Source organism: Psittacula echo, assembly GCF_963264785.1.
Source record: "Psittacula echo genome assembly, chromosome: 1".
NCBI lineage: Eukaryota > Metazoa > Chordata > Aves > Psittaciformes > Psittacidae > Psittacula > Psittacula echo.
In genome coordinates this window covers 59,593,677-59,620,338 of record NC_137735.1, presented here as the reverse complement: position 1 = coordinate 59,620,338, position 26,662 = coordinate 59,593,677, and the positions used below count along the sequence as shown (strand labels likewise).

Sequence of the window (26,662 nt, the reverse complement as noted above, 5' to 3'; positions counted from 1 at the left end):
AGCTGGGCAGTTTCACAATTCTCTTCCCTTATCAGTTGACTTCATGCTGCCACTGGGCAGTAACAAAGAGCCAAAAGTACATGTGGCTCAAGGAAAGGCAAAAACAAGTAAAACCATGGCAAGAAATCAGGCAAATGCAAACTGCTGTGTCCTGATAACTCCGAAGGTTGAAAATTATTAGACTTAATAAAATAAATAGTTAGACCCATCTTGTGTGTGTAGCTTGCCTCTGTGAAAGCTTATAATGTTTTGAAAGTTCATAGTATTTGACTGGCATCAGCTCAGGACTTGGCCAGCAGTACCAAGGTAGAGAAACACTCGCTGTGTGTTCAAGCAGAAATCGCTGCCAAGTATAAGCTGTTAACTATAAAATGGAGGTACTTTGTGTTACAAATAATTGTAGTTGGGAAAGGTGCTGTAAAGGAAATAGTGACTTCTTTTTTTCCTGGAGATCAAAGCATTCCTATGCTCAAATTATCTGTTGATCCAAAAGTTTTAGCAATGAAAAGCCACTTGGGGATTTTTCTCTCTCTGACACTTTGTTGTTCTTTAGCCAGTCGCAGATCTACACAGAATCACGCATTCTGTTTATTTGGCACTGCTGTTAAGTTTTTTATATACCCACAAGTCCCTGAAAGTGTTACTCAATTTGTAGGATCCTGTTCCACAGCTGTGTTTGAATGCAAGCTTTAATATGTAGCCACTGAGAAACATATTCAGTGACATTCTCCACTGACACATCCCACAGATCTTCTGCTTTCTCTTTTACCTTGATGTCAAATTCCTTCCAAAGCAATGACCATATGAGTTTTCTTACATTATCTTCTTCACACTGGTCCACTAGTTTGCTGGGACTCCCAGCCCTTCCACTCCTTCAAATTCCTCAGATCCTGTCTTTTTTCTTCTTTAATAATTGTCTGTACTTCTACATCCTGTTGGCAGGTTACTAAAGTCTCTTTCTCCCTTCCCAAATTATGGGAAACATCTCAAGTTGTTCCCCATGGAAAGCTCAAAGCTGCCCTTAGGATGGAGAAGATGGAGAAAATCAATCTGCAGCAGTTTGGCTGCCTCTTTTTCAAACCCATCAATACTCATTAATTGCTTCATATCACACTCATCCCTCTGACTTCATGGGATTGTTCCACATTTGCAGGACCAGCAGAGTGAGCTCTGCCAGCCACAGTCAGAGCAAATTTGTTCCTTCCCTATTCACCACCCACTCACACCCACAGGACAGAAGAAAACTGGTACTTGTGCACCAGCAAGATGGGAGGGGAGAACCATATTAACCCAAACTCTGTCTTCCCTTAAGAGAAAAGGTGCACCTAATTATTCAATACAGCATGCTCTTGCCCACTGTGTACACCTGTTACACGTAACTGCAAAGCTTCAAACACAGATCTCTTGGCTTGCTCATTTTCCACAATATCTAACTCGGTATCTGAGCAGAACGCACAAGGGTGCCAGAGAGAGACTCTCCATCAGGGAAAGTAGTGATAGGACAAAGGGCAATGGGCTTATACTGAAACAGGGGAAGTTTAAGTTAGATCTAAGGAAGAAGTTCTTTACTGTAAGGGTGGTGAGGCACTGGAATGGGTTGCCCAAGGAAGTTGTGAATGCTCCATCCTTGGCGGTGTTCAAGGTCAGGCTGGACAGAGCCTTGGGTTACATGGTTTAGTCTGAGGTGTCCCTGCCCATGGCAGGGGGGTTGGACCTAGAGGATCTTAAGGTCCTTTCCAACCCAAACCATTCTATGATCCCATGATAATTTTGCTTTGCCATCCAGAAGGGAACAGACTAATTAGTGAAAGCATGGATTTTCAGATTTCAAAGATGTTCTTGGGTTTAAATAAATATTAGTCTCTAAATTTCTAAATTGAGCAGAAGTCTTGAAACGGAGCAGTTCTGCTGCCAGCCTGAGTATTTTAAGGCTCTCAGGAGTCAAAAGTGTTTAAGCGATCTCTAATTTTAAATCATAGTCACAAAAAATATTTACTGAAGTACTGTTTCAGAATTAATCTTTTGAAATTCAGAGACTTGGCGATAAAATATGTTTTTCACAGTTTCATGTTGTTTTCTTAGTTCTATTTCGATCCTTCTGGTAGCCTGCCTGGGTAGCAAGTAGGCAACAGAAACTGATAAATCAGAAATTGCAATCACTGCTCAAATCAGGAAAGATTTAGTAGAAGCCTGAATTTGATCAGGAAGAATTTTCTTTCTTTGGACTACAGCAGCAGTATGCATTCTTAGCAGTAAAATGCCAGCCATGTTTTCAAAAAGTCAAATGCTAGGTTGCAATATGTGAAAAGAAGATGTCTCTGTCAAACGTGCTTAGGCTCAAACTTGGACAGAGATTAAAGGTAAAACCCATGACTCCAGTGGTGGGAAATTCAAACACTCCTGGGAGTACAATCTTTACAAAAGGTATGTAGAAATGATCTGTAAGCTCAGCTTTCATTAGTATGTCTGCAGCATCATTCAGCAAACCTCAACTATCCCCTCCAGGTAGGGTAAAGTAATTGGTAAGTCTTGCGCAAAAAGTAAATTATGTGTTTCCAGCAATATTTGTTTTATAAAAGAGAAGGCAGAGTAGAAAGTTCTAACAAAATCCATGATACCAAGCAAATGATTCTGGTTAGTCCCTGAATTTCTTTTTGGAAATGAGCCATGAGTGTGTCCTTTCTTCTAAAGAGCCAGGTGAGGTTAGATTTCTATCCACATCACCCCAGGAAAGGGCCTTATTCTTCAAGAGATTGACAAGTAATTGCTCCAGTGGAGAACTATAAATCCCTCACCCTAGTTTCTCCTCCTCCTCCCTCAGAGCAACCCAGCCTCTAGATCTGAAATCTGGTCAAACAATTTCAGAGATTTTAGTGTTCTTGTTCTCAAATGTGATCTCCAGCGAGGTGACAAAGCCCTATAAGGCCCACCTCTATGTTTAGTTTTCTCCTAGACAGATTGTGCCTGATGCATCAACCTCTGGAGCACTGACGTATTGCCATGTCTTTCTATGTGCCTATTTTTGGAGTTCAGGTCTGAATGTGGCTCTTTGTGCCTCAGCTATCATTTTGCTGATGAGATAAGAATATTTTTATTCTGTGCCTCACTTATTTAAATGTCAACCCTTTAATTCAGAAGCATCCCTCATCATGTGCATAAATCTGATAAAGCATCAAGGGGAATGGAAAAATAGGAGCTCTAAGCACAGTAAAAATGAGAGTAAAACTATACGTCCTGTGTACAAATGCATTCTTAATTGCTATTGTTAGAATACAATGTTCTGTGAACTTTATTGCTATAGACTAGCTATCATAAAAATCTCTTGACTTTTTAAATGATGTGGCTAGGAAGAAGATTTCTGCCACTAAGAATGAAGCCAATTTTAAATACAGAACAGAATGGTATAAGATAAATATTCAGAAACTCATGAAGCCAACTTTCTGTACACACAGATCAAATCATAAAAAATGACTAGGCAACCTAGTCATAACTGCACTATTTGTAATAGGATATTAAGCTTTAGTTATGTTATTGTCATAGGCTACATAAGCCACAAGGAAAGGAGAGAATAAATAACGTTCTTGCAGATTGCTTAATTGTAGAAAACAGGAGGCTGTACTACTCACAATTTTGCTTTGCAAGGAAATTCCATGGTTGAAAGGTGGTGAGATGGGATGGGGGGGAAACAAAGCCCCAGCTAGCATTAATCAGTATGGAAATCACTGGGGTAAAACCTCAGCCTTGGTAAGCTCACAGACCTCTACTGAAATGAGTAGGTCACAGTGTGAAAAATTCTAACTCCACTGAAATAAACTGCTTGTCACTACCTGGGGATTTGTATCCTGCCGTTAGAACCAGGAAGGATATATATAGGTCATGGACTTGTTCACAGGGGCTAAAACTTGCCAAGTTTGTGCTGCTAAGGGCTATCTGCTTCCTAGCACGTGACCTTGAGGAGGTAAGATGGATATATGACCTTACAGTGCTGATTCAGAAGTTGACTTTTGCCAAAGTCAAGGGCAGCGCTAGCAGTAACATCCACCTTGAGTGTACTGTTTAACAGAAAAGAAGCTGTAAAAAGGAGCATGTCCATTCTAAGAATCTTATGTTTCCTTGCTCATAGTGACCTACTGGAGACAAGAACTGGTAATATCATTTGCAAACTGCTTAAAGACCTGACACTCACAAGCTCCACCCCTACAGACACAGCTAAGGAAGGGCAGTGGGCTTGTTGTACCCCCATGTGAGCAGGGTGGGATCTGTGGGTTGTCTGAGGGAAGAATCTAATCCTTTTGTCCTATAGCCATGATGCCAGTTAGCAGAAACTCACTTGCAAGGAACTAAAGGAACTGCAAACACTTAATGGTTTGTTTTCCATTGCTATGAATGGCTTTAATGGCTTACAGAACCTGTAGTTCTGTCTTACTCATGTTTCTCACTGCAGAAATTGGTGAGTCTCATCACCCAATACACAGATATGGGCTGTGTATTACTCCAACTAATACAGTACATGCAAACTACAGCAAAACTTAGGTTAGACTAGTAGTGAGACTACTTTCAGCTCCACCTCTTATGCCTGTTGCAGAATGTTGGAAAGGTTTCTTCGTCTCCCATTGCTTCACTGTCCTTTTGAACTCTTATGCTGTTGGGCTGTGAAAGAATTGAATCTTTCATTTCCTTCTTGCACAGATGAGCCTGTAATGTTAGAGTTCCCCACAACCTTATTTGAATGGAACATGTTGCCTCTCTCCCACCAGCCTGACCTTCTAACACCTGCTTAACAGTAAAATAACTGAAGTCAAACTGAGAGCAGAAATAAACCAGACAGGCATAGTTGCCCATAGCAAATGATTTTGTTTTACACAGAGATTCAAAATTCCTGTGACTCCTGAGCCTGGCTGGGCATCTTCTGCCTGGAAACATTGGCCTCACCACTCTCAAAATTGTTCTTCAGGTGATCAAAGAGTAAGACATTCTCATTCAATAATTTTCCTGCATTAGTAACAGGGTTACCAGAAATCCATTTTTTGTTTTTAATGTATTTCCACTTCAAAGCTGAGGATCCTTGCACCACATTAATGTATTTGGCTACAGGTCCTGCGCAGGCATATAAACCTAGATAAGCTAAAACTGGTTTTAATTTTTTTTTTCCTCAGGCAATATTGTTATGTCCACCTTCTAATCTTTAATTGGGTGTCAGAGTTAGCACACTGATAACTTGGCTCACTGTCCATTTAATTCTGGTTTGACTACTGATAAAGTAATTGCACCATTTGACATAGGGAAAAACAGGCTGAGGAAGCTGGAGTAATCTGATGTTAAAACACACAATACATTAAGATATATCATGTTGATTGGTACAAGTTCATACTTACTGTGGTCCAACCAACCTGCTGACCAAGGTCTGTAAAATACAGTGTAATGATGGAGGAAACAGCAAGGCTTTGAATGCTAATAGAATCCTTCAAATAGGGCCCATCTGTAATAACAAAAAGGAAAGAGATGGAAGGAGCAACAGGCGTTCTCCTAGAGGCTGAACATAACACATAGGCTGCCTTTTAACGGTCAGGGTGTAGGCCCAGCTTGTATTCTGATTTATTTTGGTGACTTGGTACTTATTCTCCAGGTTAGCAATTTGTAACCTTTCTATCGGAGTTATTCTGCTCTCATTTTAACAAAAACATTAGGCTGACATGACATTGGACAGCAATGCATAGCAATTGTTATGGTGCTATCTCTGTTTATCTAGACCATTAGAAACGTGCCATGGAATCACACAGACAATTTTTTAGAGAGCTTTTTGTTCTGTCTTGCAAGACTAATGGGAAAGTCAGTGTTATGCGGTGTCTTTCTCACTGGTATCATTTGCTGAAACATTTGCATTCTTAAGCTATTTTACAATAGGTGGCACCATCATGATGAGTACAATTTCTTGGGCAAAGGCCCACAATCCATGATATCTTTTGTAAGCAGTCTGACCTAGGCAGACCAGATGTATAAATCTGAGCATTACATTGCTTTTCACAGTATTCTCAGGCGTCTGCTTCCAGTTCTGATGGATCCACAATGTGCACACAGAGACATAAAATGGCAATTTTTTTAATAGGGCCAGTAAGCTGGATATTGGGAAACCCCAACAGCCACTTTATGTATTGTGTCTCCTTTTCAACGTTTGATAGCTGTTTAAGTCAGTGAGGGTGCTAAATTCCACCAGTTGCTGAGCCGTCATTTTCTATGGCTCTGCAATGCTGTGTTCACAGAACAAATGCCACACGCCCCACAGAAACTTCATCTCCCACTGTCATGTCCACCCAGAACGGGTGCACTGACAATAATGCCAGTTGCATCTTCTGATGAGGCTGTGAGCAAGTATTAAAAGGGATAATGCAGTGAGTGAGGGAAGTGAGTAAATGTATTTCAAACTGCCTTGTCTTCATTATTTGATCATATACTGTATCCTGAAGCATTTTTACTCAGTGGTTATGAAAACCATTAGATTCCATTATTAATGAGAGAGCTAATAAGTTAATCATTGATATCAATTAATGAGAAAGTGCCAACAGTTCACCTAATAACACATATAGAGAGAGCAATATTGTTAAGAGGAGAACTTGCCAGAGGATTAGTAATGCATTAGGTAGCTGTATTCAACCATATGAATACTTACTGCGTTCTAGTTGCAGGCCAACACGGGAAGGGTACCACTGGGGACCTGTTAAAATCACAAAGCATGGCGGTTAATTTCATGGTAGGGGATCTAAATTTCTCTTTCTATTAGTATTCTTTTCAGGTGATTGCTACAAATTTAAGGTTAAAATAAATCCTCTCTTTCAGTCTCAGCTATACAAGGAGAATACGAGAGAGCTAGGAGGAGCGCACAATACACATACAGAACCAGAAATCCCCTTTCCCCACGGGAGTGTTGGAAGGGCCAGCCTTTATGCTGAATGTTCCATCAGCACACACACACAAATGGGTGTGTGTGCGCACCACTGGGAAGTATACAGAGCACCCTATTTATTAGTGTATTTGCCAAAACTCTGTAATAAATGTGTCAGTTGCACTATCACCACCCCCAGCCATTTCTACTGCATTTTCTTTATTTTCTTTGATACACCTTAGGACAGTCAATAGCTTTAAAAAGATTTGCTTTGTCTTTTTAATTCAAAGTCCAGGTGAAATTGGTCGAATACAGCCACAGTTTTCTTTAGACCTGCTTTATAATTGTTACTATTCCTGTATATCAGTATTCCTGTACCTTAAACAAATGGAAAAAAATTCTTCACAATGACTGTGATCAGACATGGGAACATTTGCCCAAGAAGCTGTGGGATTTGCTTCCCTGGAAACAGTCAGGCTTCAGCTGCGGAAGACCCTGTGCAATCTTACAGGTCTTGAAAGTTGGCCCTGCTCTGAGCAGGAGCCTGGACCAGATGAACTCCAGATGTTGCTTCTGCCTTAACTGTATTTTGGATGATGAGGAGAGATTGTTGATGCCACCAGCTGCCAGCTGGAGGGGAAAGTGAGCTACAAGAGCAGGGAGGAAAGGGAGTTAGGAGGAAAGGGAGTACACAATGTTCACTGCACCCACTGTGCAGTGGCACTCAGCGCACTCTTATTTCAGAATCATTTGGTCTGAGTTTTGTAGGTAGGCAGGAAAAGGCATTAGATGAACCCATGAACCAGGGCTAATGGCAGGAGGCAAGATATCCATCAAGTAAGTCACAAACATTATTTTTTCCAGGTATTACAACAATCCATGGCTATTAAAGATAACAAAAGGAAGATAGAGGAAGAGCAGCTGTCTGACTTGTCAAGGAAGATATGATTTGCTCCAGGACAGCAGATATCAATAGTTATTTGAGAGCCTGAAATGCAATGTACTTGCGTTAAATTGGAATCTTCTCCTCAGCTCTCCCCTCCCCATATTACAGTATGTTTCAATAAAAGCCAATTTACCTGATCCTGTGGCAATGTGCTTTTAGGTATGGCTCATAATCTTCACAAGGGCAAACAGAGGTTGTGCGTTTCAGCACGTCATCACACATTTCCAGTCCTTTAGCCTCAGTACACCATTATGTTCAAGTATACTCAAAGATTTAGACAGATGGAACTGTGCCTTTGCTGCTGCTTGTCTTCAGTGACCTTACTATCACACCACTGTGCCTCTCTGGTTTCCAGACTATCCTTTGTGTGTTGCATGTATTTTGCTGGAGGGACCTGGAATTAGCTGTTGGGATATTTCTACCCAGATTTTACTATTGGTGGGGGGCCACTAGCTAACATCAAGTGGAAATGATATGCAAATGGAGTAGGGGACAAAGTCCGAACACGTCTGGCTTTGTACATATCAGGGGTTTAGTCTGAATGTGAAAGTTTCCAACTTTCAGTCTTAACGGCAGCAGACTTTAGCAAGGCTCTTTCTAAGCCTTTACTGTCTGGGTTCCTGCAAAAAATGTTTGCTTTCTGGACAGAAGTGTGACCCCACTTTATTTCTCGGATCTCAGAGACTCATCAGCCTGATGAGACTCATTTCATAGAGAAGAAACCCCACATATTCCTAAACATCAAAGATTTGCCTGCTCACCACTGTGACTGTTTCCCATGGGGATCCTCCAGAGCTCTCACTAGGACAGCTCTGGATTTCTGTTTGGGCAATGTGGGAAGCCCTTCCAATCCAGCCTGGCTCTGGCAAACACACATTCATGTCATAGAATCATAGAATCATAGAATAGTTAGGGTTGGAAAGGACCTTGAGATCATCTAGTTCCAACCCCCCTGCCATGGGCAGGGACACCTCACACTAAACCATGTCACCCAAAGCCTCATCCAACCTGGCCTTGAACACCGCCAAGGATGGAGCATTCACAACCTCCCTGGGCAACCCATTCCAGTGCCTCACCACCCTCTCAGTAAAGAATTTCTTCCTTATATCCAATCTAAACTTCCCCTGTTTAAGTTTGAACCCGTTACCCCTTGTCCTGTCACTACAGTCCCTGATGAATAGTTCCTCCCCAGCATCCCTATAGCCCCCCTTCAGATACTGGAAGGCTGCTATGAGGTCTCCACGCAGCCTTCTCTTCTCCAGGCTGAACAGCCCCAACTTTCTCAGCCTGTCTGAGGTGCTCAGACAGGAGGTGCTCCAGTCCCCTGATCATCCTCGTGGCCCTCCTCTGGACTTGTTCCAACAGTTCCATGTCCTTTTGATGTTGAGGACACCAGAACTGCACACAGTACTCCAAGTGAGGTCTCACGAGAGCAGAGTAGAGGGGCAGGATCACCTCCTTTGACCTGCTGGTCATGCTTCTCTTGATGCAGCCCAGGATACAGTTGGCTTTCTGGGCTGCGAGCGCACACTGAAGCCGGCTCATGTTCACTTTCTCATCGACCAACACCCCCAAGTCCTTCTCTGCAGGGCTGCTCTGAATCTCTTCTTTGTCATTCCTATAGAAAAAGAGCTCTCCTTGCTTTTAATAGTGAAATGAAGCCAAGCAACTCATTATCACCTGTGTTATTTCTTGCTACTACCTGTCAGAATGAGGGGTTGATATCTCTCTTGGATACCTAGAGTCATCATTTGGCAGATTAGCTTAACCTGCCATCAGCAGGAGTATAGAAGTGCATGTGGAGAGTGCATGCTCCCAGATAAACAAGTACTCACTAAAGATAGAGACACAGATGCAGTTGCTTGCAGCACTCCAAGGCTCCTCTGTACTCCCACACCTGGCAAAGCTCCCCTCATTTCCAGTCTGGAAGTTTTCTCTGGAGGGTTTCTCTTTTGCAGATGGGTTTTTTTTTTAGTATGGTTTTACTTTCCAGTTTATTCTCATTAACACTTTCCATTGGTGCCTCCTACAGAGATTAATGTCAGTCCAAGAGCATGGCTGGCTGAGTTTATCTTATTGTATCTAAGATCAGGCATGTATTATTATTTACTTTCTGACACTGTGATACTGCATCAAAGCTCAGTCACATGGTATGAGTAGATCTCGTCCCTGTATAGTCTTTGTGATCAGCAGAGCTGTTCAGCTCTCTTAAGCAGGGTTATAGTTTTGGCTATGTATTTCACACTTAGAAAATGTTGCAAAAATAACATTTCAGCCCACTTATATCACCGACCAGTTTTCACTTGAAAAAGCAGATACAGACTTGACCATAAAACAATGGTTCAAACTTCATGGTTTAAACAACAGCTCTATTTAACCAATATTATATTCTCTGATGTTTAGCCAATATTGTGGGTCCTCCATCACATTTCTTAGATTTCTGAGTTTGTGTAGAACAGGTTCGATTCCTTTCTTTGCTTTGCGTTTGGACAGCTATTGAAATGTCATCTTGGTTTTCCATCTCCTATTTGATTATTTCTATCCTCCTGACTTCTCCTGATGTTTGTCTTGGTCTTTTAATACGGTCACCCCTCAACTTCATGCACTTAGGCACCTGAAAACTTTGCCCACTCCTCACAAACTCCTTGATTTAAGTGATATCAACATCATTCTTCTTCACTTAGCAGCCTGATCTAGGGAAAGATGTCTCTGCCCATGGCAGGCGGGCAGACTAGATGATCGTTGAACATCCCTTCCAAGTCAAACTGTTCTACAATTCCATGATTCGTACTGTTATGGTTCAGACAATGTTTATTCCATGTGTACAGGCTTCATTTAGTCCAGAAGTGTAAGCAATTCATGATAAGTCTTAAACCTTTTACCTTATTCCACCTTCTCTGTCAAAAATCTGTTCCAACTTTGTGGAAAAACTCCATGCTTTTACTTAATAACTGTTAAAACATTTTAATACTATTACCTTTAAAACATCAGCATTTTTCAACACAGGAGAGTATTTTCTTGGAAAGTGACTCAATGTTCACTTTTAATAATTTCTTTTAAAGAATGGACATAAGGAAAAATATTTAATTTTGGTTGGGTCATTTGTTGTACTTGCGATTATTTAAAACAAAAATTAAAACATAAGTATATATGAAAACTGACAGCCACCTTTAATTTGACCATACACAAGTATAAAATCACCTATCGATATACTGGATATAAAAAGGAGATGCAGTGTTATTAAATAACCATACAAATGCTTGCTGCAATGACAGTATCAGTACCATGCCCAGCTGCCAATACCGCTATGGAAAGACACACAGAAAACCAAGCTCTGCTGGTCCCACTGCTCACATAGTTTGTTTTTTCACTGCATTTATACTAGAATTTCAGTAAATGAATAGGCTGTCAATCACAGGACCTGAGGACAGTTTTAAAAGCCCATATGAAGTTCTAAAAGTGCCAAAGGTACTTTCTATCCACATGAAATTCAAACTGAGCTTCATGTGTGCCCCACTACTTAAATATCACAAGAGGTTTTGAAAATTTAACAACTAAGGAATCTAAGTACTGGGTGCTTTACAATGCTTTTGAAATTGAAGGGGTTAGTCTAATTTTTGTCAAGATTCAGAAAGAGCCTTTGATAAAAAATTCTTTAGTGCATTACTGTGGTAAATTACACAAATGCCCATTTGTCACAAACTATTTATGAAGTTACATGAACCTGTGTGCCAGCAAAGGTATAACATGATGAAGACCTCTCTTACTGGGTAATTCAGTGTGTTCCTTAGAACATGGCCCTGCAAAAGCTATTCTTCTGGGGAGTAAGGAGTGTAAGAAATGCAAAACAGAGTTGACAGACACAATTTGGAGATAATTAGCAGACTGACTTTCCATGATCAGCTAATTTTGTTATCAGTTAAATTGTTTGCTTCTCATTGTATTTCAGCACCCATGCATCTGCAATGACAAACAGCCTTAAATAACTACAAGCAATACTCACTGTGATATGAATAGGATGATATGAACAACAAAATAACTATAATCAATCAGCAGCAGCAACTTTAAATTTGTTTTCAAGTTTAAATTTTAAACTTTTCTTATTTTATTTTTTAGTTTTTAGTTTTAAAGTTTAGATTTGCAGAAATATGGACAATTCTGGGGATCATTGCAGCACCAGTATCCCTTATATTGTCACAAAATGTTACACATTTGCTGAGAAATGTAACAGCATTTGGTTGTGTGAACTGAGCATGGCTGAAATGCATTCCCTCACTTTAATCAGACGTTAGTTTTTATATCTGTGTAGCATTAAGAAGAGATTGCTAGGAAAGATTCACGTACCAGTATGTGTGGGGATGGTGTTTTTAGACAAGAAAGCGTCTGAGAAAATGGGGATAGAGATATTGCCACGCTTACAATTATAGCCTGTGCTGGATTGAGGTTTTCATACCCTTTGCTGTACTGAGATGACAGCAGGAAAAGTGGGATGCTGAAACGACTTGAAGCTGTTGCTTTCTGCTTTTATTTGGAAGAAAAGGCTGTGAGATTTATAGTGCTGTCATTTCACTTGAGTGATTCCTGAGCACGATGGTAGTAAGCAAAACGCACCTAAGAACCACAGTAAAACTACGTTGGGCCATAAGACCAAGAAAGAAAGTATCTGAAGCTATTACTTACTATTTTTGCCTTCACTGTAATAAATGACAGCCACTGACTACTGCAGTCTGAACATCTAGCTCACTTTAAGAATTGCAGCAGCAAGCCTGGGGCAATCAAGGTCCCACTCAGAAGGCCCTTTTTGGCCACAAACCTAAAAATGTTTTGTTGCCTTGACCCACAAATCACCAATCACAATTGCGTGGGTCTCTTTTTTTCAGGGCTAGTGCAGAGACACCAGCTCTAGCTAGGCCTTCTCCAGCTACCAGCCAGATGTATTGGCCTGGCATCATACCGAGCTCCTGAGCTCAGATGTGCTTGCAGGGCCACCAAGTGTATGCTGCTACCAGCTCTCACTAAGTCTTTAGAGGACAGGATTGGCCTTGGGAAGTGTCATGGTTTAAACCCGCCCGGCAACTAAGTACCATGCATCCTCTCTCTCACTTCCCTCCACTTTTTCCCCTTTTCCAGGAGAGATAGGGGGAGGATAAGAATTTCAAAGAATGTAAAACCTACAGATTGAGATAAGAACAGTTTTATAATTTGAAATTAAGTAAACTATAGTGATAATAGAAATAATATCAACAATAACTATACTTACAATAGGGAACAACAAGAAAAGATAAATGAGAATTCAGAAAACCCAAGTGACGCACAATACAATTACTCTTCACTCACTGACTGATACCCAGCCCAACCTGAGCAATGATTGGTTCCTTCTGGGTAACTCCCCCCAGTTTATATACTGGGCATGACGTGCTGTGGTATGGAATACCACTTTGGCTAGTTTTGTCAGGTGTCCTGTCTCTGCTTCCTCCTTTCTTCTTGTGCCTCTCCTCACTGGCAGAGCATGAGGGACTGAAATGTGCTTGATCAGAGTAAGCGCTACTTAGCAACAACTAAAACATCAATGTGTTATCGGCATTGTTCTCAGCCTAAACCCAAAACCCAGCACTGCACCAGCTAATGGGAAGAAAAATAACTCTATCCCAGCTAAAACCAGGACACGCAGGTATTTGCTGGATCCAGGATCATTTAGCTGTGCTGTTGTTTTTTTTTGTAGAAGGACCTATAATGTGGTATATCAGAATGTTTAAAGATCTGTAGCAAGGTCTTGAACTAGATCCATGTTTTTAGCAAGGTCTTGAACTAGATCCATGTTTTTATCAGAAGTCAGTGAAAGGAGCAGATCCAGTGTTCAGTAAAATCTCATCAGGGTACTGAAATGGATAATGAGTTTAATGGCTCCATACCCAGGGACAAATCCCTTTTCTTTGTCAGCTTTTTTCTGAGTATTTTCTCTGATTTGTTTAATTTGTAAGGTTTCCAGGGAACATCTGAGATGAATCAAATTCATCTGATTGCATTTTCATTGGAAAAAGCTTCTATAAATACCTGAACAACTTGAGGAACAGAACACTATTTCTCCTCCCCCCCCCCAGCCTTTTTTTTTCCACAAAGAAAAAACCATATCAGACTTCAGCTATATTCTGATTGGGCAATAATGGAAAAGTTTCTTAAGAGTCAGCAGTTTTTCCTAATGAAGATCAATTTTTATTAGTGGTAAACAGAATATTATTTGTCATTTAGAGGTCAATTTATGTCACTAGCAGATTAAGCCTTCCATTTTCAGTCTGAAACAGCTTGACACTGAAAGCAACTGTGGAAATTCAGACAAGCAAAAAGCATCAGAAACTAAAAGCAAGCAAGAATACAACATTTAGATCTGTATTTTATTATTTTTGCTATATTGTTTATCCTTCCTACTGCCAAAAAAAAAAAAAAGAGAGAAAAAGAAAAATCCAGCCGTGTGCATTTCAATTTTCTGTGTAGCCTGCTGCGGAAAGTATAATTAATTTTGATCTTTCTATGTGGATTTGCATTTAAATGAATGTGCGTGGGCAAGGGAAGGGAAAGGGAATGAGGCTCACCTTTCATTTCATTAACAACAACCACAGAGCAGAATACAGAAAAACAAGTAAACAGATACTCTGACAAGTCTCGAGCTTGAGGCATCATTCCCATAAGGGACTGCCCTTAAACAGTGCAAGAAGGTGAGAAGGTGCTGAGGGCATCAGGCGCTGCAGGGCACAGCAGCCGGCCTGGCTCCCCACAGCATGGGCTTCATGCTGCCTTTGCGGCACACAGAGTAGTGCATTGTCACTGCGGGGAGTGGGGTGGTGGGTGGTAGGCAGGTTGGTCAGTGAAGCTGGACTCTGTGACTTTGGGGATTCTTTTGACCAGGGACTCCCAGAGACGACTGTGTCCTGTGATCCATGCTCTAAAATAGCACAGAGTCTGCTTTGTATTTGCAGACAGTTGTGTTCGGGCTCTGAAATGCCAACCCCAATTAAGAGAGAGGTGTGTAATTTATGCCAAACAAGGATCTATATTCTGGAAGTTATCTTTGTCTTTGATTCTCCTGCCTCTACAAGTTTGGAAAGGGTAGCAAAGATAATTGTTGAAGGGGCTGTGAGAACTCAAGAAGGATTCTTTTCCTGAATATGAACTGTGTCAGTGAAGTCTTCACACAAAGAATGACCAGAACATGAGAAACTACATGTTAAGGAGCATACATTTGCCAAACTAAATATGTGTTCCAGCGACTAAAAATATCCTTCCTTCTGTTATCTGCCTTTTCATATTCTATCATGGGATTTTTAAAAATGCAGTTTAATGTTTGGTGGTTTATGAAATCAGTTGCTGTCTATTCTGAATCTTTAAATGTTCAAATACCTTTACTGGTGTGGCAGTAGCTAACCCAGCCAAGGGATTCAAAGGCAGCAAATCAGAACATTTAAACACAAGTATCTGACTATCCTTGTGGTCTCAGAAAACACAAGTAGTAAGATATAAAGGCCTGTTTAAAAATGTTGTTTCTTTCAAAACTTTAGGTCATGTTCAGCCTGTGCCAGTTTCGGAGAGAACAAACAGCCCTGTGCCTTGCAGTGTTATAGATAAGGCAGTGTTTCAGAACACTGATAACACAGGTCATTGCCTCCTCACTTCAGAAATCAGTATCCCAACTCTAGTTTGGATACTAGCTCAGCACAGGTGCTGAGCACATTTAGGTAGCAGCATGAAGGGCAGAGCAGAGAACTGGCAAGGCCGCTGTTATACCCTGCACTGTCTGCAGGCTTGGGGCTCTGCTGATTCCAGCATCAGAAAGTACCCGGCGCTCCAACAATCAGAGCTGACACAGCAAAAATGGCTCAAAAGCTCATTTGTGCCTCCATCACAGGTGTACTGGGCAGAGGAGAGTCCTACCCCAGGCTCTAGCTGTGTTTCGTTAAAAGAGTTCCTTAGTCAATTAGCTAATAAAACATGCTAATGAAGCATGGTTTTCTTTCAGTATTTGACTGTCCAGGGGATAGCACTCTCTCTAGCCTCTAATCTAATCAGGATACATTCCCTCACTAACTGCAATAGCAATGTGGATTTTCTATCTAATGGCCATACCGATGACATCAACAGTTAGCTGAACACATTTGAACTGACATGATTTCTTTCTTAGTGCAAATTAACTTCTCATAGATTCGTTGATAAACTTACCACATTGAAAATTAATCTCCACTAATACCAGGACTAAACTGTAGTTTCTCCACAGGCAGTGAAGAAAAGGTAGAACATATCTGCCCTGCTTTGGCAGCAGATAAAACATTAGCATGAAAGCCAGAGGCTCAGTCATGTTCCCGTGTCCTTTCTGGGAGAAATTATTTGGGCTGGTTTCATTCTCCATCCCACCATGTTACTTAGGTTGAGCAAAGGCTTCAGGGCCTCAGAAAGACTGCCACAGGGTTTGGGAAACTGCTTTTCCTATGCCAGCTCTGCAACAGAGGACAAATTATTTTCCTTAAATAAACAGAAAACATGTTTGATTCTAGGTCACCTCCTGTGCATGCTGTGAATGATGCTCTAGTCCCCATGGAGAGCACAGGACACACCATCCCAAGCCTCTCCCAGTAGGAGATGAACCCAGGCAGGCTGTCTGCACATCAACCACGAGGCAGCCAAGTAGAAAGAAGTGTAACATGGTTAAAATTGCTTTTCCACACTTACACAGTCACAATCACTGTGGGACTTGATTATGGCGATAGTGCTAGGTGAATATGTTCATTCTCATACTTGAGGGATGAGATTTCATCCCATTATATACAGCAAACATTTAACGGCCTTTGGACACCTCTACTGCTTTTCCTCTGTAAATGTTATAGCCACAACTCATCTAGACTGTTTGTGAACAAAAACTTGTGCTCTAATGGCAGAATATAAAAAAATACTGCCTTCCCTTTAGTATGTACTTAAACCAGAGCAATACACATTGTTCAAAGCAAATAAACCACTGGCATAACCTCCTCTTTGTTCTACTTCAGTGCCAAAAATTCAGTAAAAATTTTTGGAGGCAGTCTTCTTATGTACAAGCAGAATTAGTTGAAAGTTTTCACAAATATTTTTGATGCTGTAGAAATAGGGCTTTTGTGTCAGAATTCAGAGTTGCTTGTGGAGAATGTGAGGTTGTATATTTCAAACACAGAAAAAAACCATAGTATTGTGTTTCATGACTGACTTATTGGTTCTTTTTCAGCCTCTGATTTTTCATGTACAGTTCTCTTTTTACTTTTTCTACCTCCAGATTTTCTTTCTAACCACATTTATGGAATAATTTAGATTATAAATTTTCTTTACTTAGAAGCTTTGGTAACTTCTGGTTGCCAGGCTATGGAAGTTACATTTGCCTGCCTAAAGAAGAAAATCGAGCCTTGTTAACTGATGCTAGGCATGACTTAGCTTCCTGAGCTGGAAATCTTGATTGGAAAACATTGCACCTCCTATATTCATTTTGACAGGAAATCAAAAGTATGAGCCATATTATCCAAAAAAACAAGTTGGAATATAAATGTGCATTGAAAGAGAATAGTGCCTAGATTGCAGCCTTAAACCTGCATCCAATATATGTCATCGCAAAAGCAATAATAAAAGAGGTGAAGGAAAAGTTAAGACTTCCCAAAGTGTATGCTAAATAATTAAACAGTTTATCTATAACCAAAATGGAGCAAAGTATATGCAGAAGAGTATATACAAAGTTGTCCTGGTTTAGCAGTAGCAGTCAGTTTTTCTACTGGTGCAGTGCTGTGTTTTGACTTTCGACCTGAGAATAATATGATAAAGCTGATGTTTTCAGTTGTGGGTCAGAATGTTTACCCTGACCAAGGACTTTGTGAGTCTCCTGCTCTGCCAGGGAGGAGGAGAAGCCGGGAGGAAGCAGGGACAAGACACCTGACCCAAACTAGCCAAAGAGGTATTCCATACCACAGCACGTCATGCCCAGGAGGTAGAACTGAGAGTGGCCCGGAAGGGCTGGAACATGGCAGGGTGGGGGTGAGGTACCGGTTGGTGAGCGGTTGTATTCTCTTGCTTGTTATTTCCTTTATCATTATTACTATTAGTGGTAGCAGTAGTGATTTGTGTTATACCTTAGTTATTAAACTGTTCTTATCTCAACCTGTGGGAGCTGCATTCTTTCGATTCTCCTCCCCGTCCCTCCAGGAGCGGAGGGAAGAAAGGGGGGGGGGGAAGTGGACTTCGTGGTTCTGGTTTACGGCCTGGGCTTAAACCACGACAGTTCTTTTTGGCGCCCAACGTGGGGCAGGAAGGGTTGAGGTAACAACAGATCTGACCAAGGCACAATGCTGATTTATGGGCTCTCAAAGTTGTTCTTTTTGATACCACAGTTTCTGTATGTCGTAGCTTGCTTGGAGCCGGTATTTGCTGTGTTAGTGTTTATCAAGTGTGGGCCTTGGGCTAAGGTTCTTGTTTCACTGTATTTTATGGTAATGGCTTGCGATACGGGCGGGCTCCGGCAGCAGGGCGGGATGGACGTGGCCGTGGACTTGTACCTGGCCGTCCCGCTGCTCTTCCCCGTCCTGGCCCTCGTCCTCGCCTCCGTCTTTGTGAGGCTGCGGGGAGCCGAGGGGGAGCGGCCCCGGGAGCCGGCGGCGGCCGAAGCGGCCCGGGAGAGCGGCCCCGGGGACCAAGCGGCGGCGGGAGCAGGGCCGGAGGCCGGGAAGGAGGCGGCTGCCGAGCAGCGGGAGGAGGCGGCGGAGGAGCCGAGCCCCACGGCCGAGCCCAGCCCCGCGGCGGCAGAGAGCATCCCCCAGCAGCCGTCTGCCGAGCCCCGCGAGCCTGAGCCCCAGGAGGATGCAGGAGACCCCGCAGCGCTTCCCAGCAAGGCAGAGGAGGAAGATCTGGACTCGGAAAAAGAGAAGCTGGTGGTGAGAAAGCCTTCAAGCACAGCAGCTACAGCCCCAGTGACAAGTACAGCAGCATCATTTGAGAGTTTTGAATGGCCTTTGGGTACCCTTGGGACCTGCCTGCTGATTGTGATGGGGATCAGCATGTTGGCACACACACAGAGTGTGTTCTACCCACGACCATTTTGTCTGATCCTGAGAGTTAAGCAGAGTCAGGTTTGGGTCTTGTCTGGGTTTAGACAATACAGGGGGACCGAGAGGTTTTCCCCAAGGCTGGACAGCCATGAGTGTCACGGTGTGTGGGACAGTATGGGCGAGTATCTAATCCACTGGGCCCCTCCAGTGCTTTGGAAGCGTCGGAGATGGAAGGCAGCTCTGTGGAGTCCCCGACAAGTTGCAGAGACTGCTGCAGGGGAGGGTGAATTATTTTAAGCCTGATGGGCCCATCCATCAGGGCGGAGATGCAGCATAGAGATGGACTCATGATCGAGGGGTGGACTTTGCAATGGGCCTCTCCTGCTCTGAAAGACTGTTACAAGAGATGGAGCCCACCATCATGGACTGAATGGACTCAGCAGCTTTATAGGGATTGGTCTGTGCACTAAGATAAGAGTGCACTGAGATGAGAGTGAGGGTATATTGAAAATGTGGGATCTGAGCATGACGTGAATGGTATGGAATAAGGGGTGGATACTGTCCTGGTTTAGCAGTAGCAGTCAGTTTTTCTACTGGTGCAGTGCTGTGTTTTGACTTTCGACCTGAGAATAATATGATAAAGCTGATGTTTTCAGTTGTGGGTCAGAATGTTTACCCTGACCAAGGACTTTGTGAGTCTCCTGCTCTGCCAGGGAGGAGGAGAAGCCGGGAGGAAGCAGGGACAGGACACCTGACCCAAACTAGCCAAAGAGGTATTCCATACCACAGCACGTCATGCCCAGGAGGTAGAACTGAGAGTGGCCCGGAAGGGCTGGAACATGGCAGGGTGGGGGTGAGGTACCGGTTGGTGAGCGGTTGTATTCTCTTGCTTGTTATTTCCTTTATCATTATTACTATTAGTGGTAGCAGTAGTGATTTGTGTTATACCTTAGTTATTAAACTGTTCTTATCTCAACCTGTGGGAGCTGCATTCTTTCGATTCTCCTCCCCGTCCCTCCAGGAGCGGAGGGAAGAAAGGGGGGGGGGGAAGTGGACTTCGTGGTTCTGGTTTACGGCCTGGGCTTAAACCACGACAAAAGTATATACAGCCACCTTTCCCCTGGGCTTCAAATGCCTGCACCTTTATGTGGTAAATCTTGTTCAGATCACACAGGAAATGTGTCTATACATTCCACATTCAAACCTGCCTTATATAAAGGCATCTAGCAAGTACTGAATCCAATGTGTTTGTTTAGACTTACTCGATTTGAAATTGAAGTTCTATGACAGATCTTCAAAACCTCAGTGCTTTGTTTTGTTGTTTCTTTTTTAAGAGATCAAAAATGTTCCTTCAGCCAAGGTGCTGCCATGCAGTCATCTCAGTGTAAATTAAGACAGTTCTTGGCAATGATCAAACTAAGCAATGTGTTGGCAGCCTTCTACATGGCAATGCAGCAACCACTGCTCTTACCTAATGGGTACAGGGGTTATCTCCAGGAAAAACTAGCTTGTTCTCCTAAAGATGAGCAAATTCCAGAGAAGTCCCTGTCCTCTCTTAGCTAGATACTGCTAAGCTTTCTACACTTTCAGGGACCCCATCTATTTGTGTACGTTTGCTTATTTTCAAACATTCAAAAAAGAGATCAAAATAATGAGAAAGGAAGGTAGTAGGTGAAACATTGGGTAGCTTCTTTTTCCAGAGTCTTTTGAGGAATCAAGAGATGGCTGTGTTCCTGTTTCCCCAGAGAGGAGATGAGGTGTTTTGGTCCTTCTTTGAAAACTTTCAGACTCATTGATGGGCATAGGAATTAGTTTCAATTTAATGTCGGTTGGTGGAGCATACTTGGAGGACTGTAAATAACTAAACTGGAATACAGAGGTAGATGCACAAAAGTACCTAACATCCATTAGCAGCAATGAGAGCCAGGCAGTGGGCAAGACGAGCCCACATTTTACATGAGCACAGCTTGTGAATGAGCTGCAGATCCAGTGTAACTCACATATCAATTATTTCTATGGTGAATCATTTCCAGCAAATATATTCAATATCACTGCAATTTGGAGACAATTTAGAAAGAGGTGGAACTCCCCTTTACTACATTATTTTTATTGTGAATCGTTTGTTCAGCTTCTTGTCTTTGATGCATTACTTTTATTAACTTGACACAGTGGAAAATATCAAGTTTTGCTTGCAAGATTTCTAATTTTGATTGTTCCTAGAGTTTATTTTCCACCCATGCCAAAACAAAAAAATAAACAGCCTACAAATACGAGAGAGAACGCGCATGAAAACAAATGCAAAACAAGTCATCATCACAGGGTGACATCCTTCACATTCAGGTCTCAACAGCCTCCCTTGCTTTTGTTCTGCTTACCTGATCCTACACCCAGAACTGCAGACACTTTTTATGTCACACCTCCTGTCATCCCTGTGGAAGCTGGGAGCTGCAGAAGCACGGCCAGTGAAGCCATGAGGCAGAGAAGACCTAGTGGAAAGTCTGAACTTAGCAGCTAAAGCTGCTGCCTCTTCTCTAACCTAGCAGAGGTGACACTGTGGGCCTTGTCATTTTTTCTCTCCCAGAGCTTTCCAAGAAGGAGGTAAGCTCCTCTCATTCTGGCATGGGAGAGTCTCTTCCTTTCTGTTATCTAGAGCCTATTTGCTTTCTTTCACAAGAAGTTCCTGGGACATTTAATGCAGACCTAATTCATGCATTTCATCATAGGAGAAACTGTTGGATCCTTCTGTAAAACCATCTGCCCAACTCTGGTGTCCAAAAGCACAGGGACTTCTGTGAAAATCCTGATACAGATGCAGAGCACTTTTAAAGGCCTGAAATGATCTTGACCCTGCCATAATCAACAGGCATCAGTCTTTTTAATGGGCATGAGACTCTTTTCACAATCATGAAGACCTACTGGGGCTTTTAGCGTCTTGAGTTCCTTGAATGAACATTAAACCCACATGAGTCTGGTGGTGAACATCAAGTTACTGTTGGAAGTCTAACTGTTCTTCAGACAAAAAAGTGTAATAACCACATTTAAACTGATGCAGAAGCTGTTTAAAAAACAAAACTACATTAGCATCTTGTATTAATAGTTCAGTATGCTTTAATTCTTCATTTTACATGAGACTAGATATTCTCTAGGGCCTGGATTACCTCTATAGGGCCTTGCACTACCCTTTTCTCAATTGAGCCATAGGCAGTAATATAAAACCCATTCTAAATAATAATAGGCAATTCTGGTAAACAAATTTTGTTGTTTCCCATTTAGATCTGTCAATTAAATCTACTGCAAAAGCAAGAAAAGCAAAGAATCTAGCTATAAAATTTCCTTTTCTTAATGAGGCATTTAAATAGCATCTCACATTTGTTCTCAGATTGTTTACATAGGATGTCATTTGTGATGCACTGTTAGAGCCCTGTAAATCTCATCCGGGAACAATATCCCAGAGAGTGGAGAGGGCCAGTTCTGCTTCAAGCTACATCTCAATAGATTTGCTGCCTTTTCTTTTATTATGTTGCACATCTGAAATGATATCTGTAATCCTGCTAATGAAATGCAATAACATCAGATGGAGCAGCTGCCAAAATAAGACAAATAATGTTCATTTCCATTAAAGTTTTTGAGTTGATCTTCACTTTTTCCATTGCTGATTTAAAAAATTTATGTGTTTTCCTGAAGGTCATCTTATTTCTGTGAACATTTAATGGATAGCCTGACTTTTGTGTTTTAGACACTCTTCTCCCTCTGGTTCAATAGGTCATTTGGCATATATTTAAGTCATTCTTTGTCCCAAATGGTTTTTACGGGATCACAGCCAAAACAGACAAAAGATCCCAAGGTGGATGAAAGACAGACTAATTATTCTTATTTTATAGATGAGAAAATGAAGCTCAAAAGTGAGAATGTGTCTAGCACACAACTCACCCCAGTCAATATCATGACTTCGGTTGGGTTTCAATCAAGTCTCAAAGACCTAAATCTTAAAAATCACACTCATTTCCATGTAAATCAGGAGGCTTCAAAAATCTCAGTTGGTCTTCTGGCTTTTATTGTTATCTTTAGAAGACCTAAATATTTTAAAAATCTGACCATAAAAGACTTGCTTAAGGTACTACGTTACTAAGTGCACTGCTTCTAAACCACATGGGTAAGCCAAACCGTAACTTTCATAACTCACTACATAAGGAAAATGTTCTTTGTAACCACATATACATTTCAGAAAGCAAAACTCCAGGGGTATGTGATTAGATGCTTTTCAGACTGATTTGACGTCTCTTTCTCCACAACCTATAATGAGATTCAAGTGCTCAGCAAAAGTGAACACAGGTGCCTAGTCTGGTGTTTGCTCTCATTATTAAGTCCAATTATGCTGGGATAAAGAAGTCAGACATCAGCACCCAGCTAGAAATGTTTAAATGCAACTTCTGGGCATTGGCAGTGTCAACAAGAGACACGAGTCAGGGCTTGAATGGGAGGGTTATGACCACAACTCAGGATGCAAAATAGTGTCTGTGAAGTGCATGGTACCTTCTGGAGGGCTGCCCAATGGCTACACAACTGTGATTTCAGCTGGAGCATTCCATGCGTTGTCTGTCCCTTTTGAAAACTGGCCAGAATTGGTTTTCTGTAATTCCAACACAGAAGGGGGTGGAGTGGAGGGGATGGGAAGAGAGAGAGATTTTGGAGTTTAAGGTAAATTTTTAGTCACTTTGAAGATTAAAATCATGACGCTAATTCAGTTTGTCTTTTTTCTTTTAAACTGTGTTAAGTCAATGAATCCATTCTCATTTCCTGACTGGCTGTTACGGAATAAGTGAAAGTATTCCCAGCTTTGACAGGTGTGCTTCAATTATTTTGACAGCTACGCCATAAATTCAAGGTACACAAATCTGTACCAGCAGACTCTTTTATTTTCTGTGAAGAGATTTGCACAGATATGCCACAAATAAGCTGAGAGGAGGTCATCCTCCTGATACTTCCTCCTGTACAGATCAGAAATGAAGCCTACTGGACAAGCTGGCCTCTTGGCTAAAGCAGCATGCCAGGGCAAGAATTTAGGTCTCTGTTCTGACACACACACACTGCAGAGGCAGGAAGCAATTTACTCATGGATTAGATCTCTGATTGTGAGCTGGGGAAGAAGATAGTAGCAACTAATTTGAGGCTTATGGCAGGAGCTGTTCCTTATTTTGTGCTTAGCCTTGCAAAACAAAAAGTAGTATTTTAAGTATATGCAGGCCTCACTGTGGCAGTAACAAGAAATTCAAGGAGCATCTAATAAATTGAGTTGTGTTGACAGGTATAGAGAAGCAAAAGAAGTTTAGAATTGTGTCATTTGAGGGGTACTGAAATTCTTTGTAAACTATTTTTCTACCGCTATCTGCTGCGTGACTAAGACAAAGGAAAAATAAATTATAAGATGAAATAAATATCATCATGTTTCCTCCTAATCTAGTCATTGTCATTTACAAAGTCAAGATAGATGAAAAAGCCATTTACCCAGATGAAAACACTGTACTTCTCACTGCCCATTTGCAATAACTGCCCATCTCTCTCTAGCGATTCGCCTTCACTGTTAATTTCCGATTGAGTTTTTATGAATGTAGAGAGGGGAAAATTTATTGAAAACAAAAGTTGAATGTGACTGCCAACCCAGTATGCTCTGCAAATCTGCACTGGGGACATAATGCTGGGCCTATGAGCTCCGCAGTCAGACAGCCTGCACAGCTGGGTATCGCCTGTCCCTTTGAATACTCATCCATATATGGATTTGAGTTGTTGCTCTGGGCTAGCATGCACTACTTAGGATAAAAATGGAGAGGAATGAGTTTAAGATTTGTTAAAAGCCATAGACTTTGTAGCTACCTTTCTGCCTGGGAATGCACTCAGCTCAAGGCAACTCATGGCAGGATCAGACTGAGGCCTCTTTCAAAAGTTTTGGCTTTTTCAAACTCTGATCTCCTAATATAAGGCAGAAGAAAGATCCTTTTGCAAGGCTTTATGCCCTAAATATAACTTATTTGGGTCTCTTCAGTTTGTGAGACACATGAAGGGCTTCTAGTTGATTGACAGGACAAGACCTTGCAGTCAGCTTGGGAGAGCCATAAATAGCATAATTCAGCTTCTCTGAGTCCACAGCAGGTGTATTCATCAGACACATGAGTCTCTCCAGGCATCAAAATTGACAGATTTCATTAACTTTCTTCAACTTGAGAATCCAGCTGTAATAGACAGTGTGGAGAAATCAGAGGAACGGCACGTTCTCAGCAAGGCTGTGTTATCAAACAGTCCTGATTATATTGAGCCGGTAGGCAGGGCACTAGCTTAGCAGTCACCATTCTCCCTGGTACTGCTCTTAATGACTAATCCCCTCAGCATCCTTTCTCACCTCTCTGAGCCTTGAAGTTTAACATCGCAGCCAGCCTCTAGAAGAGAATTATGTGATGCAGTACAGTCATCCTTTCCAGCAACTGCTCTGCATCCAGCTCTTATGTTTTCGCATAGGCCTGGCAAAATACGGAGTTTTCCTTACACCCTTGCTCTTGGACTCGTGCTGCTAGCTCTCAGATGTCATCAAAACCAGGAAAGCTGCAGATTCAGAGCATGAAAACCCTTAGCAGACTTTTTGGAAAGGAGAAAAGGAAAAGCACCTCCTCCACTAAAGGATTAGCTTTAGTACCTCATGTGACTTAAGCTTCTCTCACAAGGCTTGTCTAGTGATTTCTTAGCAGTAAGACATTCTTCTTACTCTTCACTTGTCCAGCATGACTACTGCTCATCAGTATTTTGAAGATCTGCTTCAGAGTTTTGGTCAAACAGGAACCTCTTGATTTCAAAATGCTGCTGTCCTTCCTGCTGCTCAGTGCTGGCTGAGCTGAGCGCTACTGACAAGCAACTGAGGAAAGAAGCAAGCTGGAGGCAGTAACTGGTCATTTTGAAAATGGAAGGCAGGAGAATATGCACAGGCCTTCCATGCAGCTGGGAAAGAATTGTGTGATATGGTACTTCTGCTTACATTTGTCCTCTGACATGGTAAGGTATCTCTTTACATTAAACGATAAAGATCTTATTCAAGGCACTTGGAAATCAGTGGGAGTGTTTGATAGACTCAGTGAAATGATGTTGGACGGGCCTGCACAGAAGCCTCAGATCTTGCTTTTGTGCAGGGAGTCGGACAGGGGTATGCTGTGACCAAGAGGTCTGCAGGGTAATGACGTCTAAGGGGCTGCCTGTTCTATGGCTTCTGGGGAACATGCAGGATGAGAGCAGTAGGTAAAACCTGGCAGATTAATGCATCCTAACACACTGGCCTACAAGCCTGGTAAGGAAGAGCCTAAAGAAGAGATTGGTTCCCACCATGAAGGAGGAATTTCACTGTCTTTCTCCTTGTCTTCTCTCTAGAGGAAAGCAACAGGAGATATCTCAGTGGTTTTCAAGGCAATGTAGCTCTTAGGATTGCTATAGAAATATCTGTAATAAGCAGTTGTAAGACGGTATAGCAGTTTTCTAAAGTTTCATAAAGTCCAGAAATGATGGTGTTTATTCTTCAGTCTCATCTACTGACAATTTCTTACTGATTTACTTTCATAGACATTTCTTATTTTAAACGTCCCAAATAACATCCGCTAGCTTAGTTGGAGGGGCCTGCAATTTTGGAGCTGAAGGTTTAGGAGTTAGTTTTTTATCGGGACAGTTGGCAGCTTGAGCACTTCAGCACCTCATTCCTCTTGTCAGATCGGGATACTCTGCATGTGTTTTCAGTTCTCTCTTCAAATTCTCTTTTTC

At 41.9% G+C, this 26,662-nt stretch overlaps 1 protein-coding gene across 1 annotated transcript in view; it reads right to left on the bottom strand.

Moving 5' to 3' along the window:
• The window catches only part of TECRL (trans-2,3-enoyl-CoA reductase like), a 66,738-nt gene that overhangs the window by 20,051 nt on the left and 20,025 nt on the right, over positions 1–26,662 (bottom strand). Inside the window, exons 3-4 of the mRNA XM_080627026.1 lie at positions 6,668–6,712; positions 5,376–5,479 (exon numbers count right to left, since the gene is read on the bottom strand). Coding sequence (XP_080483152.1) covers positions 5,376–5,479; positions 6,668–6,712 — 149 coding nt within the window. The remainder of the gene's footprint in view (positions 1–5,375; positions 5,480–6,667; positions 6,713–26,662) is intronic.